The sequence below is a fragment of the Meleagris gallopavo genome, chromosome 11 (genome assembly GCF_000146605.3).
Source record: "Meleagris gallopavo isolate NT-WF06-2002-E0010 breed Aviagen turkey brand Nicholas breeding stock chromosome 11, Turkey_5.1, whole genome shotgun sequence".
Classification (NCBI taxonomy): Eukaryota; Metazoa; Chordata; class Aves; order Galliformes; family Phasianidae; genus Meleagris; species Meleagris gallopavo.
The window spans coordinates 3,547,800-3,566,579 of NC_015021.2; the positions used below are offsets into that span (position 1 = coordinate 3,547,800).

General features: G+C 34.1%; 1 protein-coding gene across 3 annotated transcripts in view; it reads left to right on the forward strand.

Annotated features, from left to right (window-relative positions):
- The first annotated feature begins 53 nt into the window (after positions 1-53).
- U2SURP (U2 snRNP associated SURP domain containing) overlaps positions 54-18,780 on the forward strand; it is a 35,217-nt gene continuing 16,490 nt past the window's right edge. Inside the window, exons 1-17 of one of the 3 annotated variants that reach the window (XM_010716390.3) lie at positions 54-311; positions 2,655-2,753; positions 3,814-3,928; positions 4,263-4,396; positions 6,431-6,498; positions 7,785-7,879; positions 7,959-7,991; positions 8,086-8,168; positions 8,617-8,782; positions 9,624-9,835; positions 10,789-10,832; positions 14,071-14,175; positions 15,149-15,215; positions 15,313-15,476; positions 16,518-16,680; positions 17,254-17,333; positions 18,372-18,459. In XM_010716390.3, the coding sequence (XP_010714692.1) occupies positions 114-311; positions 2,655-2,753; positions 3,814-3,928; positions 4,263-4,396; positions 6,431-6,498; positions 7,785-7,879; positions 7,959-7,991; positions 8,086-8,168; positions 8,617-8,782; positions 9,624-9,835; positions 10,789-10,832; positions 14,071-14,175; positions 15,149-15,215; positions 15,313-15,476; positions 16,518-16,680; positions 17,254-17,333; positions 18,372-18,459 (1,914 nt within the window). In that variant the 5' untranslated portion in view covers positions 54-113. Of the gene's footprint in view, positions 312-2,654; positions 2,754-3,813; positions 3,929-4,262; positions 4,397-6,430; positions 6,499-7,784; positions 7,880-7,958; positions 7,995-8,085; positions 8,169-8,616; positions 8,783-9,623; positions 9,836-10,788; positions 10,833-14,070; positions 14,176-15,148; positions 15,216-15,312; positions 15,477-16,517; positions 16,681-17,253; positions 17,334-18,371; positions 18,460-18,780 lie in introns of those variants that run through there. The other 2 variants (XM_010716389.3, XM_019618933.2) reach the window with 2 other exon arrangements.

Below are 18,780 nucleotides of genomic sequence, written 5' to 3' on the forward strand. Positions count from 1 at the left end.
TTTTCCCTTGAAATGGTGTTAATGGCAAGTTTAAAAATTGAGCTGTGACAATTTAGGTATTTTTATTGGTAGTCCCTTGTTTGACTTCTGTGGGTGCTGTGACAATATTCAAAATGTCACTGAAATACTTTGTGCATGTTGTCCTTCTTGAGTATGTGGACTTTGAACCTGGAATCACTTGCAGAGAACTGAATCAGAAGGAAGCAGTTTGTTTGCCTGGTTTTCTTTTTCCATGTCTCACCTCCTCTTCATTCTCTCTCCAGGTCAGAGCTCCAGATGCGGTACATAACACTGGGTCTGCTGATACACATGTAAGGCCAAATGTTCTTTTTAAATGAAAGAGGGCTGCTCTGCAAAGAAAACTGCTTATTGCAGACAAACTCTGTTGCACGATCTGTAGGTGTTTGTAAATGAAATATGGATGTTTGTATAAAAAAAATGTTCCTTGAAAGTTTTTGACAGCCAGGAGTGTAGGAAGGTCTACTGAAGGATGTTGCATTGTAACAGATGCATACAGTTTCCACTGCTTCTTCGTGTTTAAATATGTTTCTTTTATACTCAAGCGTAGTTCAAAATGCTAGCTGGTTAATTTTAAGTCAGTGTATGTTAAAGTTGGCTTTTTTATTGTGTGCAGTTGGTTTCTCAGAAAAATGAGGGAAGAGGTGACCCTATTTCAATCCTCTGTTTTTCTTTCTAATATAAAATGCTTAAAAGGTATGTAGTTGTCTGGTCTTTGTTTCAGTGTTACTTTGTTTCTGCACTGAAGATACCTTCTCCTGGTCCTGTGGTTGGCACATTGCAGGAGGGCTTACCTGTTCCTGACCCAAAATGAAATATGCAGCAAGAGCCAAACAGCATAAATGCCAGACAATTCATTCTCTGATTTAGATATCTTTCTATATGTATATATACATAAATATGTATATATTTGGCATATGAAGAAGTCAAGTTAACTTGCTTGTGTGAAAGCCTTATTCAAGTTACGACAGCAGAAACTTCTAATGAAGAAATAGGATATTTTTCATGACTTGCTTTCCTTGATGCAATTTAGAAAATCATTCCTAAAACACTTCTGAAAATGTTTTTGTCTGTGAAACTGGGATTTCAATACTTCATGCCATCTTATGCAGTGTTATGTTCAGTGGGAATCTACTTTCATGCAGTGATTTGGTTACTTAACTTGAAGTTTTTGCTTTGCTTCCATCACTTGCTTTACTCCTCTCATTGTATCATTCAGTAAAGGAAGAAGGTCTTTAAGTTTTATGCAATTCTGCTGTTAGTCATTTTGTGAAGCTGCATATAGTTAAAGCTATAACTGCCTCCTGGAATGTGAGTTGCAGGAGAAAATGAGTTCAATCTGTTCATTTGATATTGCTCCTGTCACTTGGAGCACTGCTTTTCCCTGAGACCATTTCTAAAGAGAGGAGATCTTAGTGCCAGATCTCTTATTGTCCTACAGCTGTTTCCATTATGTGACTAGAACACAGGCTCTGTGGCTGATGTGTGTGTATCTGCTGTGAGAGATGACTTGTGGATGGCAGATTAAGCCTTGAGTAGGAGTGCAGTTTGTATTTGTCGGCATGGCTGTGCCACAGCAGCGTGCCAAGGTTCTGTACTGCTTGTCATACTGAAATATAAGCTGTCATTCAGACATCAGGAAAATGTGATTTTATTAACTTAGAAGACATGTAGATGAGTGAAAACCTGCTGATGAACAAGTCACAGCAGCTGATGTTGACAAACATAGCGTCAGAAAGCAGATGACTCCAGAGACAACGCTGCATTAATCTGTAACGGGTCATTTCCCATTTAATTAGGAACTAGGAAATGTTTTAAAAAGAAATAAAAAACCTTTTTGGTTGAATGCTTGGTACAAATCTAAGAAGTTTCTGAGTTACTAAAGAAGGACCATAAGCTAAAAGTATCTCTAACAGTTGTTCAGTTTTTTGTTCTTATATTAGGTAAAGAGATTTTGAATAGCAAGCTGATACTAGAAATGAACATTCTTATGCAGCAAATAATGCCTAGAGGAAATTTTGTTGTTGGCATCTGATTTTTTTTATAATAATATAATAGAGAAGTTGTACACCTTATTTGTCTTGATCTTTTATTATATTGAACTGTTATTTTTAAACAGTTAATCACCGTCAGCTATGTCAAAGCATGAAAAAAATCTTTTCAAGACAAAGCAGATTACCTTCTGCTCTTTTAGGATATTATTCTTGTTCTTATGCTGGTTCTTTATGAGCTACTGTGTTAAACTAGGAATTTCCAGGACTTTATTTTCTTTTTCTCTCCTTTCCTTCCCATTCCTCATATCTTCTGAACATGGTCATCATCCTGTTGTCTTTGCTCTCTCAGTGTTTTACAGGAAGTACCCATCAAATTGTTTGAGATGTCTTTGAACGATGTATTAGGAGTTTCCTAATTAAAACAATGACCATTCATTTCTCTGAAGCACAGATTTAACTTGTTTTATTGTATTAGATAGTTCAGAGAGAAGTACAGGAAGCCTTTTGTTTTGTTTTCTGAACATACAAACCAGTTGCCACCTGTAATTCACTTAGAAACTTTCTGGTCTTGGTCGAATTGAAGAGTAGCATTATTTTAATTGTTTTGCAAACATTCTATTATTTTTCATACTCCTTTTGCAGCCTTTAATGGAAAGTAAACTTAAAGCATTCAGCATTGGCAAAATGAGTGCTGCCAAACGGACTTTGAGCAAGAAGGAACAAGAGGAATTAAAAAAGAAGGTAATCACATACAACAAAATTTTGGCATGTATGCAAGGGTGGAATTAGTTTGTTAGATTATAAATAGCTTCATCAAGAACTTTGTTTTGATTTATAAAATCGTAGCTTTTTAGGAATGAAGTTGAATTATTTTTTACGTGTTTAATTTGTTCTTGCTGTCTGTGGCGTTTGGAGGCTTGATTCTCTGCTCATCTAAGTGAGAAATCAAGTTGTTTGGCATTCTGAAATGCTGAATTATAGCAATCCATTGATTATTGTGGTTTTTAAAATGAAGACAGATATCACCTTAGGTTATTTTCTGTTTGCTCTTTAATCTTAGATTTCAGTAGTTAGAGTATCTGTTGTATCTGAAACTGTTCCAATGCACATCCTTGTTATTCTCCGAAGTGTATTTTTGTCTGATGAGTTAGTATCTAACTTTAATCATTTTGATCATTAATGAACTAAATTTGGGGATGCTCAGGAGCATCTGAATGTTGGAAAATACATAGCATATAGTTGCTGAAGTGGAAGTTTAGAGCTTTTGGACTTCGAACATTACAAACTCAACTCATACTGTTCTGCAGTGGGATTTTTCTTTCCAAGCTCCTGAAAATGCTAGCATAGAGAAGCATATAATGGTGTTTAATTTAGTTTGTCTTACTCAACTTTATTAAATAGTTGAATTAACTTTTCTGGGGAAGGTATAAAGGTGATCCTGATGTTTGTCTCCTTCAGTTAAATGAATTGGTGATAATGGATAAGTGTCAGAGAGCAGTTCTTGTGTTAACAAAGCTTCATGTTGGCTTTTCATATAATCTTTTCAATTTAACACCTTTCAAATGTTAAATTGCCAAATGAATTCAAACCAAACTTATTTGCTTTGAGTACTACTTGCTGTGTTCTTCCCACATATCTCAGCAATTTGATTTTTTTTTTAGTCTGAAATTGAAGTGCATTTGATAGAGTTCATAGTATAAACTCTAGAAAATAAAAAAGGATGTAATATAGCTAATTTAAGAATAGCTATCTAGCAAAGGTTGTTCTGTGATGATAGTAATGATTAACGTTTGCTTTGTAGGAGGATGAGAAGGCTGCTGCAGAAATTTATGAAGAATTCCTTGCTGCCTTTGAGGGAAGCGATGGCAATAAAGTGAAAACATTTGTAAGAGGAGGAATTGTTAATGCATCTAAAGGTATAACTAATCTTTTTTTGGGTGGTAGTGGTAGACTGTTCATCGTAGAGTAAAGATGAAGATTGGCTTTGAATTGCATTTTAAAATGAATACATAGCATTATAAATAGTCATGGAAATTTGATGCTAAAATTTACTTTTCACTTTAACTCACAAAATACTTAGACACATGATTTGTCCTTTTAAGTTTCAGGGAAATTTTCTTTGAAAATAACTGATCTCTTATTAAAATCTTCTTATTAAAAGATGATTTTAAGCTACCAGAAGTGTTCGTCCTGGTAAACTGTATTGTGCAGTGCTAATATAGTTTGTTTTTCATTTGCTTTTGGTTTCAGAGGAACATGAAACAGATGAAAAACGGGGTAAAATCTATAAACCTTCATCACGATTTTCAGATCAAAAAAACCAACCAAGTCAACCATCTAATGAGAAGCCTCCGTCCCTCTTAATGATAGAAACCAAAAAGCCTGTAAGTTTCTTATTTGAATGCTAACTCTTTGTTCAAGCAGTTGTTTTGAAGTGCTTAGAAAAAGTCTGCGTGGTCTTGCAGAGTAGTGTTTCCATGTGTCACACAGTAAAAGAAGGTGGGAACATGTTTGATTTGCTTAATTCCATAGAAAATAACAAGAATATAAAATGCAGATATCTAGTAGACCTGTATCCAGTGCCATGTACTTGGTGCTGCACTTTGTCTCCAGCATTTGTACGTTTTTACTGTATTCCTGCTGGTTATGAATACAGATTTGATGATTGTTTTAAAGTAACAATCTCCAGTCTGGAGGATTTGTGAGGTTTTAGAAGTAATTCTTCTTGTTACCATCTATTGTTACTCTTTTGTAGCTTTAAAAACAAAAACAAAACAAAACCAACCCACCAAACAAAAATTACCAAAAACAAACAAAAAAACCACCCCAAAAACGAGAAATGAAACCCACACAAACCAATCAAACGAGACAAACTTGCATTGATGCAAATTCTTCTTGAGTCATTTTTTTAAAAACAATTGTTTGTTTTGGATGATAATATCAGAGCAGTTCCCTTCAGCTCTGTAAGTTCTACCAAATGATTAAGTTTTAGAATTTGAGAGTTTCTGAAACTGAACAGCATGGTTTTTATTTAGTTTGACCATTACATGGTTGGGTGCAGTTTCTGGTTCTTAAACTCAGATTTTTGTTATAAAACTACCAGAATTTTTATGAGCAGGCTTAGTTATCAAGTCAAGTGATAGTTACATATGACTACTGTATATGTGTAATGTGTAATTGATGTCTTGGAAGTCTTTAAAAGTGCTTACTACGATTCTTAAACTTAGATTAAAACAACGTGATACTGCCTACTAGGATGGGAAATGAGATAGAATGTGGTAATTGTGAATAATTCCATCCTAGCTTTCCTCCAGCTTTAAGCAAACCTCAAATCTTGAATAGTGGGGTGATGCTGGATGGCAGTTCTGATTTTCATCATATGTAAAGCTCTACAGTACCTGGATTTAATTGTGTTTTTTTAATCACTCTGAGCTCTGTTGTCATATGCAAGTATTTGTACTGTAAGAATATTGCTGCTTTTCAAATTTGTCATAAATACTTAGCAGATAATGCAATCAGTTTACTCACTTGCCCTGTCCAATGGTGATTGAAGATAATGAGGTAAAAATGATTTTATTTATTTGGCAGACACTCCCCAAAAACAAACAAAAACAAACAACTTTGCCTGGGGTGAGTAGGAAGTCCAGTTTTTCCAAAGCTGTAGTGTGTAACACAAATATTTTGTATGTCTGCCTATTGGAAACGTTTTCATTTAAATTCAGTTATAAAAGCGATGTTGTAGAAGGATTCACATGAGTTAGTTAAGGTGCATATAGTGCAGTTAAAAAAAAAAATCCATTTTCTTTGTCATTCAATTGTTTTTCTGAGGATCTTTGATTATTTACAGTTACTCTTCAGACTTGTACTTACGTCTGAAAGGAAGTAAGGATGGAAATTCTTTTCATGTAGAAGTTTGCCTGTGGATAAAATATTTGAATATACATATATACACATGTAAATTATTACTGTATATTTGTGTATATATGTGTGTGTATTCTTAAAAAAAAATGTACACACATGTATCAATTTAATTAGAGCATGAAGGTTTGCTAAGGGAGCTATCAGTTTTGTCATAAGTTTTAAAGTGGACCAAAGTGACAAAACACACCACAGGTATTTTAAATTTGTGTGTTGTAGAGAAAGTGTTGGATCACGTATGCTGTACTGTAGTAGTCAGAAGTAGTAAAGTTTAGTTCAAACTATCCTTAATTTTACATTTGATAGCTGTGTTTGGTAGCAGTCATTTTTAATGTTTTCAAGTCTGTTTTGTTTTATTTTCTTCTGTAGTTTACTTGGTTTGAAAGCTGAGGGTAAAACTGCATGGAAATTATCTAAAATTTTTTACATAAATACCATTTCCATTTTTTTTTTTGTCATTGTACTTGCTCAAATGTTGGCTGATGTATCTTTAATTTTAGCCTTTGAAGAAAGGAGAGAAGGAAAAGAAAAAGAGCAATCTGGAACTTTTTAAAGAAGAACTAAAGCAGTAAGTTTCCTTGGTTGTTTCTGTAAACAAGACACACAGAGTACATCTGCTTTGTTTCTACAGGCAGTATTTTTGATCTTTCTTGTTAAGCTCTCCCTAAAGTGTCTCTCTCCTGTTAGCATTGGCAGTCATACTTCTAAATGGAGTATGAAGTTTTGCTGGTAGATGGTTGGTACAAGTCGATGTGATTTGTGTGGATAATCCCATCTAATTAGTATTCTGATGTCCTTGATGCTTCTGCCTTTCTCTGTGCTGATTGGTACTAAGAAGAGTTTTCCACTACTGCTGAAGAGTATTTCTGTTTTGTAATCACAGACTTTAAAAGTGATCGATGAACAAGCACTGAAGTATGCTGGTCAAAATGAGTCAAAATGGATTTTCTTCCATGCCAGCAGTGTTTATCTGACCTTTAAGGTTTTGTACTGCCTTCCTAAGCAGAAAAATATCCAGAGCAGTTAAAGACTAAAAAAAACCAAACCAAACAAAACAAAAAAGAAGACAAAACAAAACAAAAAAAACAAAAACCGTCATATATATGTGAGATCAGAATAAACAAATTACTGTTATGTTTCTAGAGCTAATTTAAGATGATTTTTGGTTTAGTTAATGTGAATGTCAGTTTGAAGAGTTAATTGCATGACACCCCTCCCTCCTCTTGGGAGAAAGGTGGAGAAGGAAGAGGAAGAAACCTGACTGGATGGGAGAAACTAATTTATTAAAAGGAATGTGAGCTAATACAGAATAATTAAGAATAATGAAGAAAATGAACCAAAAAATAAATCAGAAGGCAGAGAAATACCAAATAGTTACTTGTGTGAGGGCTTTCATCAGAGATAAACAGAAGGAGGATTTTGTATGTACTGGGAATGTTCAGATGTTACTCTTAACAGCATATGTCAGTAATCACTGGAAAAAGTAGAGGAAGAAAGATGCTCAGAAGTTGTCTGCATCTTGAAAAGATAATGGATTTTTGTCCAATGTGGAATTGAGGTCAATCTGTCAGAACAGAGCTTTTATTTCTACTCTTGCAAACTGGTTCTCAAACTTTTTTTTTTTTTGAGCTAAAAATACCTTGACAGTATGAATGAGGAAGCATGCAGCTGGAATTATTCTGATGGCTACATTCCACCTGATTCAGCAAAAATGAAAGCATACTGGCAATTTCTAAATTTTAACAAATCCATTGTTCAATAAACATTAAACATTCTCCTATTTCAAAAAATGATATTTTAAAATAAAAACATTGAACTGTTAAAGTTGTTACTTACATTCAACTTGTTCTGTAGGATACAAGAAGAGCGTGATGAAAGACACAAAACAAAAGGTAGATTGAGTCGTTTTGAACCTCCCCAGTCGGATTCAGATGGTCAGCGTCGTTCAAGTGAGTCCATGTTGCCTTTATGTTTGTTTGGTCTACAAAATTTCTTGACTAAAAACATGTTTTTTATTTATTTATTCAGTGGATGCTCCTTCAAGAAGAAACAGATCATCTGGTGGTAATATAGATTCTTTTCTCATTCAATGTAATGTCACTTAAATGCATAGTAAGGGTTATGACTCTTTTAATTTTCTTCTCCATTACTGTAGTACTGGATGATTATGCACCAGGGTCACACGATGTTGGGGATCCAAGCACAACAAATTTGTACCTGGGAAACATTAATCCTCAAGTAAGTTCTTCACATCCTGTGAAGTGCAGCATTAGCATGTTTGTGTCCAGCTGAAATTCTGACGGTAGCTTTTTTCAGTAGCATATTTTAAAATGTGTATATATAAGGTACAGTTAGCAATTGTAGAGGCAGTATTCATTTGAATATAGGTGTGCTGTATATGATGCTGAAATGGTTAAGGTTAAAATATCAGTTACTAGATGTAAAAATGCTGAACAGAAATAATTTTTCTGTGGATATTTCCTTCTGAGAAGAATTATCTGAGAAATTTGATTGTGCTCAATTTAGAATTCAGTCTCATTATTAATGTTTTATAGCAGATTTAATTGGTGAGGAATCGATTAAGTGTTCTCCATGAAATCAAAATATCCACATTTGCACAGTAATATGAACAAATATCTTAGAAAAACTGCTGCGAGAGGCTAATTTTTACTTTTATTTCGTTTAGATGAATGAAGAGATGTTATGTCAAGAATTTGGACGCTTTGGACCACTAGCAAGTGTTAAAATTATGTGGCCAAGAACTGATGAAGAAAGAGCAAGAGAAAGAAATTGTGGCTTTGTTGCATTTATGAACAGGAGAGACGCTGAAAGAGCTCTAAAGAATTTAAATGGTAAATGGATTTTTCAGTTAGGGGTCATAATTATTTTTTTAGGACCACTTTGTGGTACGTTTTCTGAATAAATGTGACTAGTGTGCAGGAAATAATTCTTAGTAACTGATGATAATTAGATCTTTTTCTTTTGAGTAGTATCTGAATGTCTAATACTTAAGAGTTAACTAGTATGACAAATGTGTTTTTTGGGTATGTGCTTTTTGTGTTTTGTCCATCTTTAGTGGGGGGGAGGGGGAAGGGGAAGAGGTATCTTAAGTGTTAAGGAAAGTTATGTTTTCATAGGTCAGGAAGAGCCAAAAATCAGAAATCTACATCCTGGACAAAAATAATAGAAAATGAAAGGATGTTGTTCTCTGCTTATGCAAAATGGTACTCTTCCATGACCATTGCTAAGTAAATTACAGTATGTAGGAATTGTTATGGCTTATTAAATTTGTTTTTGAATAACATCATTTTAAATTTGTTACTGTGAGAGGAAAAAGAAAAACATTTTGAACAATTACAGTGCAACAATGATATAACTTAAAAATTGTTCTGTTCATTCTGATGTGTTGAATCGAGTTTTTTCAATTTTTTTGCACAACAGTTCAAGTAATTGTATACTGTAGTCTCCTAAACATGTACATAAGGGAGGATTAATAAAATGTTTTGTGTAATGGGCTTTCATTTGCATAAGATGTATGCAAATGAATTGCATATATCTTGCTTGATAAATATGATAAGTTAACAACTTAAGCAGAAATTAAACTGGCAGGGAAACCTAACTATTATACTTACACAGGAGAATCTGGTCCACTGTGGAATCAGTTCATGACAACTGTGTTTTTACCTTTTTCAGGCAAGATGATTATGTCCTTTGAAATGAAGCTAGGCTGGGGCAAAGCTGTGCCTATCCCACCACACCCAATATACATTCCACCTTCAATGATGGAGCATACCCTCCCACCTCCTCCGTCAGGTCTGCCTTTTAATGCCCAGCCTAGGGAGAGGTTGAAGAATCCCAATGCTCCAATGTTACCCCCGCCAAAAAACAAGGAAGATTTTGAGAAGGTAACTTATAGAACCCTGGGCCATATCTCATTGTTAAACACTACATCTATGAGAGTATTTCAGTGGCTTCATAGATTTGTATTGTTCAGGCTGACTTTGGCAGCCCTGAGTGTACAAACTCGTTGGCTCCCTGCTGTAGCCCAAGGGAACCTAACTAATTCCTGAAGTGATGTCTCCTGTCTGCATTAGGTTACAATGTATTGGGTCTTGACTTAATTTTAGCACTGCTTTAAATCTAGCTATCATTTTCCCCCTCCAGGCTCCCTGGATATTTTTCTCCTACGTCCCCCTCCCCCTTTTGTTGGCTGCCAAATTGCAGTATCTAAATTATTTTCTGTAGACAAAATACTACGTTTTAATTTGAGTAGTGTTATTTTTACTCTAGAGGAATTGATATATTGTGTGTAGAAGGTAATTTATCTGGACATTGAGTAAGTATTTAATGCTACTTATGGAGTCAGCTTTCAAACTCTTTTTTTCTGGAATATTAGCTGATAAAAATGAGGGGTAAGTATCTTGTAATCACAAACCTTGATTTACATTTGTAAGAATTTGTTGATTCTTTGAATGACACTTAAATGTTAGGGTTGTTTCTTCTAAGACTTGGAAATAAAGTAATACCAACCTGATCCAAGTCAATTAGTTTAGAATCGTTTCATAAACTTAAGAACTCTTCTCTTAATTATTATATTCAGTGTAGAAGCTATTCAGTGCATCAGTATACATTCTGACAGGAATGTTCTGATACTTTGCAATTAGTGAACCTTTATGGTTCACTGTCACAACCATTTGCATTTTGTGTAATTGCTTATCTATAACTTCACAGCAGTGATTGCCTGCAAAACTTGTGATAGATGTGTAGTATTTTCATTGCATATGTATATTTTTGCTTGTTACTTGTTAACAATACTCACATATTCTATGTTTATTATCTGATGTGACTTCATATACAGACTCTGTCGCAAGCCATAGTCAAAGTGGTTATCCCAACAGAAAGGTACATGTTTTTCTTTATTATTACTGATCTAAATATAGAAAATTTCCCCTTCGGAATTTTAAAGAAAAATTGTGATGTTGAGGAAAAGGTAACAGCTTGACTGAGCAATGGTTCTTTCATAACGCATGAGAGAGATGAATGTGTTTTATGATCTTATTATCCTTATCTCAATAACTTTTTTTTTAGTGAGGCTAGATAGAAGTAATTATTTTTTGCACTGTATTTGAGCAATTTCAGTTAGAAATAGTTGGAGGATAATTTTGTGAGTGAACACTAGAGAGAAATAGGTTATTTTAGTGATGCTTTGTGAGTCCCAAAATAAACCTCTTAAGTACTTGATGACTAGGATGCAGCTGTCTTCAATGTGATGCTGTCATTTTTTTCCTTTTTTTAAGTTGTACAATTCGTAACTAATTCAGTTAGTGATAGGTTTTAATTTCTACTGTTTTTAAAGTGTGCAGCAGCCAATAATTATGGTTAGTTCCATAGTGCAAGTGTATTTTTGCATTTTGTTCTCTGTCAGTGCCTCTACGTTTGCTCCAGTCTAGGTATACTCTTGCTCAGTTAAGCTAAAACCTTTTCCCAAACATAGGAACACAACACTGTTTTATAAATAAGCACGAAAGATTACCAAATTCTCTTTGACATTGGCCTTGGTGAGCAACACCAGCTGAACTGTCTGCGGCAGCGGGGGACCAGGAAAACATCATGGGATGGATTGGGAAAGTATACAGTTTTTGACCAGACATTGGTACGATCGGCTCCAATAAATGTGGTTTTATTATGACTGAAAAACTTTTTTTGTTGGCCAACTTAAGCTAAATGACATCTTAAATGCACTTAAAACTATCATCTTTTTGTACAACACTGTTTTAATTGTCACCAAGTCCCTTTTTTTTTGCGTGTGCGTGGGGGGAAGAAAGATCTGTAAAGCTAGTTACAGTAGCCTATTAACGTATCACTAAATGCTCAAGTGGCATTTTGACTAGAAATTTTTCTATTAAACTTTAGGATGGTACAATTTTTGTTGGGTGGAGGCATGAATAATTAGAATGACCAGGAGGAATCTTAATTTGAAAAGTGTACTAAAGAATAAGTACTCATGTAACTGTTCAGTTCTTCATAGTAATTAGCTTTCTGAGAGAAGTATGGTTCCATGTTATTTATTGTAGCGTTCTGAAAGCTCGTTGGTAAGAAAAGCTCATGTTAATTGAATTGCGTTTGAAAATACATTACATTCATTTTCCTTGGCTTGATATCTGAAGGTGATAATGATAAATGTTATGAAGACTATTACACGGTGTATTGCATTATGTACAAATTCTGACAAACTTCAGTGGGATACTGCGCTCAACTATTCTCCTTGGCAGATTTTCAGTACTGATTTTTAACATCTGTTATGTCTTGACAGTTACTAAAAGGCAAACATTACATATATACAGTTGTTTTTTTTTCTTCTGAGAAATGCCTTATATGCCAGAATGCACATTAACACTTGTTCAGCTGTGGGATGCACTCCAGTGTTTCTTTTCATACATTGGAGGACTTTCTGAACCAGATGAACTTGCCCAAACAAAAGCTGCTCTTAAGCAATTTTATTGTGCTTGATAAATGAACAGTTAGATGAAATCCAGTAGCACAGTTCTGTAGCAAGCTAGAATTGATCGTATTGAACTTGCCTTACAATAAACAAATGCTGCAATAGCTCAGAGATGTAAAAGAGCATTGTAATTTTTTTCCTATTTGTGTTTTCAAATGCAGTTCATATAACAAGAATAGTTTTGCTATTTACACTTTCAGAACACTGCTTTAAATGAAATGGCCAAAGAACTGCTGATGCTGTCCTCCTTACAGTGTTTACGATATCATAAAAAGTATAGGACAGTTGAGCTATATGTATCAGTTTGGTTTTTTGTGTGTGATATGAGAGGAAAAGAGAGCTTAATGCTAACTGGCATAAAACATTTGCCAAGTTTGCAGATGGATGGATGGGTTTTTTGTTATCATATTTTAGTATATTTTTTTATTTATCTAATGCATTGTATCTGTGACAGATTTATGATTAGACGTGGTGGAAAATTATCACCTAATTACCAGGAACTGATATAAAATTATTCAGCTTTTCAATGTAGTTATTTTGAATTTGGATAATGAAAATTACTATAGGAAGTTTTAGTTTAAAAGACCCATATCAGTTTGTTACATTTGAGAAAACTAATTTAAAAATGTAAAAATCTGTATTTTTTTTTGTTTGCATCACATTCAGAAGGCACGTGCTGTGAAGTTTTTGATACATGTAGGTAATCTCTATTTGAAAAACTAGGAACAAGTTTCTGGGAAAAAAAATCCGCAGAGCCAAAAGGTTGGAAACTGAAATAACTGTTATCTATAAAGCTTATATAACATTATATATATTATATAAGCTATTAGCACACTTATAAATGAATTCACATTTTCAAATGCTGCTTCAAAAACATGCAGTTAATTCAGATATGCTTCTTGCTTGTCTCAGGAAGTAGTGCTGAATAAAATGAATACAGATTTTTATGTTTTTTTTTTTTTTAAATTGTGATTTGATTCTCTTGAGCGTGCTAGGAAGGAAATACTGAGTGGTATGACATGGAATGATGAACAGTTTTGTTCAGCATCTCATCCTTGAGTCTTGACCAAAAGGAGGTTACCCAAATTGAATGGAACCACTGCTCTGTTTGGCATCAAGAAGGCTGTTTGCTTTTCCATTTATTCTTGAATAGTTTGAAAGCTGAATGCAGTTTCTATTGAATATTCAAAACCATTTGCATTTAGTTTTGAACACAGTATTCAGCCATTTGTACGTTTGCAGCACTGCAGTTAACACTTGGGTCTTAGTACTAGATACGTTAGGTGAGGGCTCAAATTTTAAGAGTTAATTGCTCTTTGGTGCTCAGTTGCCTGTTTTATGCATAAGGACTATTGAGCATCTCCTAAGCAGGAGATGGTTGTAGGCTAAGCTGTGGAAATTCAGCAATGAGGTTTCCTTCTAAGTTGTTACTCGAGCGCTCCTAGGCATGTTTTTATTTTAGAGTGCCAGTGTCTGTGATGCAAGGCTATTATTCGTTCCATGTTACCTTATTTTCTGTACAGTCCGTAACAATACAGCAAAATAATCTTCTGCACAGTTATAGTATCTTAGATGGAGTGTAGCTTTATATAGTGTTAGGTCTGAATCAATTTTTCTTTAACTGTGTTGTTGTTGTAGGAATTTGCTCGCACTGATACATCGAATGATAGAGTTTGTGGTACGGGAAGGGCCCATGTTTGAAGCCATGATCATGAACCGAGAAATCAACAACCCAATGTTCAGGTGCTTACTACATTGCTTTGATTTGAAATTGTTAACTATTTTTGCTGTAGCTAGTTGTTTTGCAGTTCTGAACTGCTAATAGTTGGTTTTATCATGTCTGCTTTTGTGTGCAGTTGTTAAATTTTGAAAAACTGTACTTCTCAAGCTAATGCTTGAGAACGTTATTTTATGAAGCATATGAAGTTTTAATTCTAATGTATAAAAATATCCTGTATATACTCTATGAATTGTTTGCACAAATATTTTAAAATTAATTTCAATCTATTTGAGAAATTCAACATCGTCTGTGGAAGCAGTAAAATACATTTAAAAAAAGAAGCAAACTAAATAAAATAAAATCTCTTCAAAAGCAAACAAAATAACTCATTGGAAACAAATCTTCCCAGAGCCTGATCTCTAGAGCCTACTTTCTAACCTGTAGCAAGAATTGGAATCAAACAATTTCCTTTGACGTCAGTCAGTACAGATAGGATTAAACTTGAGCTAGCATAGTGAAGTTGTGAGAACTTCCTGCTGTTGTTAATGAATTTAAGATATATTTCTCAAATTCTTTTGAAATGTAATCAGAAAAATTTAATTTATGGAAATACTAAGAGACCTATTAAAAATGTTTTATTTGTGGTAAGGTTGAAGTGTTTGTTTCGAATTAATGTACAAATGGAGGAAAATACACAAATGGCCAAAGTAAAAGATCTGGCCATTTAAAAATACTGTGGATTTTTGCCTTGTCAGAGTGTTCTGACATCTTACAGGTGGAAAACTTCAAGTAATTTAGTATGCAGTCTGAGCAGCCTGACTGTGTTATAGCTGTGAGTTCCTCAGCTTGTGCCAAGGCTGCAGTAGCTCCAACAGTGATTGTGCAGTGGAGTGGGATTGTGAACAGGGGTTGGATATATTTGTGATGGCTTCCTTCAAATTATCTTCAGATAATTAACCCCCAGTGTGTTTTGTGTGTCTCTCTTCTCTGGTTTAGGTTTCTGTTTGAAAACCAGACTCCAGCCCATGTGTATTATAGATGGAAGCTTTATTCAATTCTTCAGGTAAGTAAAGTTTTTAGTGTCAGTTTGTAATCTTAAGAATTATGAAGTAAATTTGAACAAACAAAATAAAGCCAAATCAAAAACTGGTTCTTTACAGGGAGATGCTCCAACCAAGTGGAGGACAGAAGATTTCCGTATGTTCAAAAATGGATCGTTTTGGAGGCCACCACCACTAAATCCATATTTACATGGGATGTCAGAAGAGCAAGAAACAGAGGCATTCGTGGAGGAGCCGAACAAGAAGGGTGCACTTAAGGAGGAGTATGAACTCATTCACTATTTTTTATATTAGTGCCTTTTTGATGATATTTAGTGCTAAGTACGTTCTAGATTTTGTTAGGTTTGCCTTCGGTGAGTCATGAGTTCTTTCAGTGGAGTGGATGTTAAGCCTTTGTATGAAGGGGATGGGAAGTATGAGAAGAGTTTTTCCATGTTTTCTGTTCCTATCGCTTAATGAATTTATAGAACACTGATCTCAGCATTCTAGGAACTGAATGAACTAAACAATTATTATAATCTTAAATTTATTGATGTTGTTATTCTGAAATTAAAATAGAGAGCAGTTACTATTAGCAGAAAGGGAGAGACTGTCAGAGTTCTTTGTGGTGAATCTTAAGTGTGATGGGAACGGTTGTAGTACTGGAAGTACTTACATGATGTCTTAAATTTTGCTGTCATTGATCCAAGTGTATCTATAGCTTCGTTTTGTCCTTTTCATCATACTTAAGTGATACTTAAGACTTCAGAAGCACAACTTGTATCATAATACACATTATTACATATGTATTGCATATTATGTAATTCACATTCCCTTTTTGAAAGGTTAAAAAGATGTTCTTTTAAAAGTTATTTCTTTGTATTGTATTGATTTCTTGCAGGTAAACCTGGAAGAATTGCTTTCTACTACTTTCTGTATCTGATGATTCTAATTCCATGTTAGAAATTGCTTACGTGGCTTCCATTTATTCGTTTTTCATTCAGGCTTAAACGATGTTCAAATTGATTATTATGTGCTTGGATATATTGATATTCTGCATTAGCTGTTTGTCAGCTATTTTTTCTTCATTTCTATTTGAAGTCAATATTTGAATAGTGATTTTTTTGCGTATTATTCATTTATGTGATGAATTTGGATTTACTGATGCATATTACGAATCATTGAAAAAAAGCTCAGGAGTAGAATTGAAAAGTACTTAGAATTTCTTTAGTCCAGAAGACAGCAGAATCAAAGACATTATGAAATAGAAATTCCCCAAATGTTGCTAATTTTATATTGAAAGTATTATAATCCTCTTATTTCAGACAGAGAGACAAGCTGGAGGAAATTCTGCGTGGATTAACACCTCGAAAAAATGATATTGGCGATGCTATGGTTTTCTGTCTAAATAATGCAGAAGCTGCTGAAGAAATTGTAGACTGCATTACAGAGTCGCTGTCCATTCTGAAGACTCCTCTTCCCAAGAAGGTATGGTGACTTTCTGTAATCGTACTTCTGGTTTTTGGGGAAGAGCTCAATTAACAAAAAGTGTGCGTGTGAAATTTTCAAGCAATTTCAAAGCTATTTTCAATTTTTTTATTTTTCTATTCAAGAAATTTCAAGCTATTTTGCAAGTTTTAGTGTTAAGACTTCATATTAAGACCAGACCTTGAATTCCAGTATGGTTTGTTGTATTTTTGTTACACGCTATACTACTTGCTGAAATTGCTTATGAATAATGTTTCGCCTTGCTCTGAAATTGAAAACTGCAGAGCAACCCATTCAAAAATAAGAAATAGTATCTGGAATGCTGCAATCTGTCTCTTGTAATATTAGTTCAGGAATATACTCACTGTTACAATGTGGCTAGCAGCCTGTGGCATAATAGGGGGCTAATAGCATCTTAGTATATTTATATTAACAACATGTCTGCATTATATTTAGCTCTAATTTCATACTTCTAGATGGTTTAGACCATCTTGTATCATATCTGGAAAATGCATATATTTTCAGGATAATTAAGCTCTAATATTATCTTAATTTGAGCATTCTTTTTTGTAGATAGCAAGATTATATCTGGTATCAGATGTGTTGTACAACTCTTCAGCTAAAGTTGCCAATGCTTCCTACTATAGAAAATTGTAAGTACAATATTTTAGATGATTGCTGATTAAGAAGGAGTGTCCTTAAGTTCAGTGTTGTGCATCTCTGGATAAATGTGGTAGTAGAGGAATTCACAAGTGTCTTTGAAGATACCCTTGCAACACTGGTAGTTCTTATCTTTCTACCTGAACCTGTGTAAGGAGCAGCACATTAATGCAGAGGATGTTTTGTAAAACAAACGAAAAAAAACAAAAGGCCTTGTATGTGCTCTATGCAAGCAGTGGCTTGCTTGGAACCTTGTAAAGAGATGAGGATATGTGCATATTTTCTATAAAGAGGCTGTACATAATATTCCAGGTATGATATTACAAGTTTTTGAAAGAGTTTATAATTTAAGAAATAATTTTTAATTTATATTTTTTCTTCCCCACTTCTTCACCAAGTTTTGAGACCTTACAAGAGGTTTATGCACTTTGTTTCTAAGGTGCTGAGCAGAATTTACCAAAAATGTACAAGGGAAAGAACCTTTGCTCTATACAGATAAATGATTGTGTTTATTGCAGGAGTATCATTAATGTTATTGTAGCATGATGGGGAATATTCAACATGTTATGAAAGTGTAGTGATTGAAAACACGTTTCTTGTCTTTGCTTTGCTAGTTTATTTTTTGCATGTTAAGGGAAACTCAAAGAGAAGCAAAGCAGCTGTTACTCATTGCTTTCATTGAGGGCCTTTCATTGAGAGAAGAGAAACAACTAAGAATTTTACAAAATGATTTTTGAGAATTCTTTGATTGTATGTAGGATTGTAAAACACCTTTTATCCTCATTCAGTTTTTCAGGATATATAAAAAGACTGCAGCAGATGTGAAGATCTCCCTTCATAGTTCTGTTGTTGTCAAAGCTGATTTAATAAGTAGTAACTATATTTACCTTGTAATTCAGTTTAAACCAAACATAGGGGATTGGAATCTTGTGCTTTTGAATCCTGTGTCCCAGGTACTTTCAAGACTTATGTATGTCCAGAAAAGATATATTACAAAGTTTAACTAAAGAAATGTATATGTTTAATTCTAGTTTTGAAACAAAATTATGTCAGATATTCTCTGATCTCAATGCTACTTACCGTACAATACAAGGCCATTTACAGTCTGAAAATTTCAAGGTATGTATTTAATTGTTATTTATATGACATAGAAGTCAAATACACAGATGTTCCTGCACAAGCCATTGAATACTAGGATGGGTGGTTTAAACTTCAAGCTTTGTAATTAAGCTTTACCGAAAGAAAAATGTTTCCTTTCTTGCAGAAATAGCCTTGAAATTAACTTTGGTCTTTCTGAAATTACTGGAGAAGCAGCAGCTTTTCTATTTCACGCTTCTTGCCTCCTCTTCTGAAGAGAAATATAAATGAAATGTTAGGAAGACAACTAGTGTGTGAGAGAATTATATACCTAATGGTACATTTAGTAGTGGAGTGTAGAGT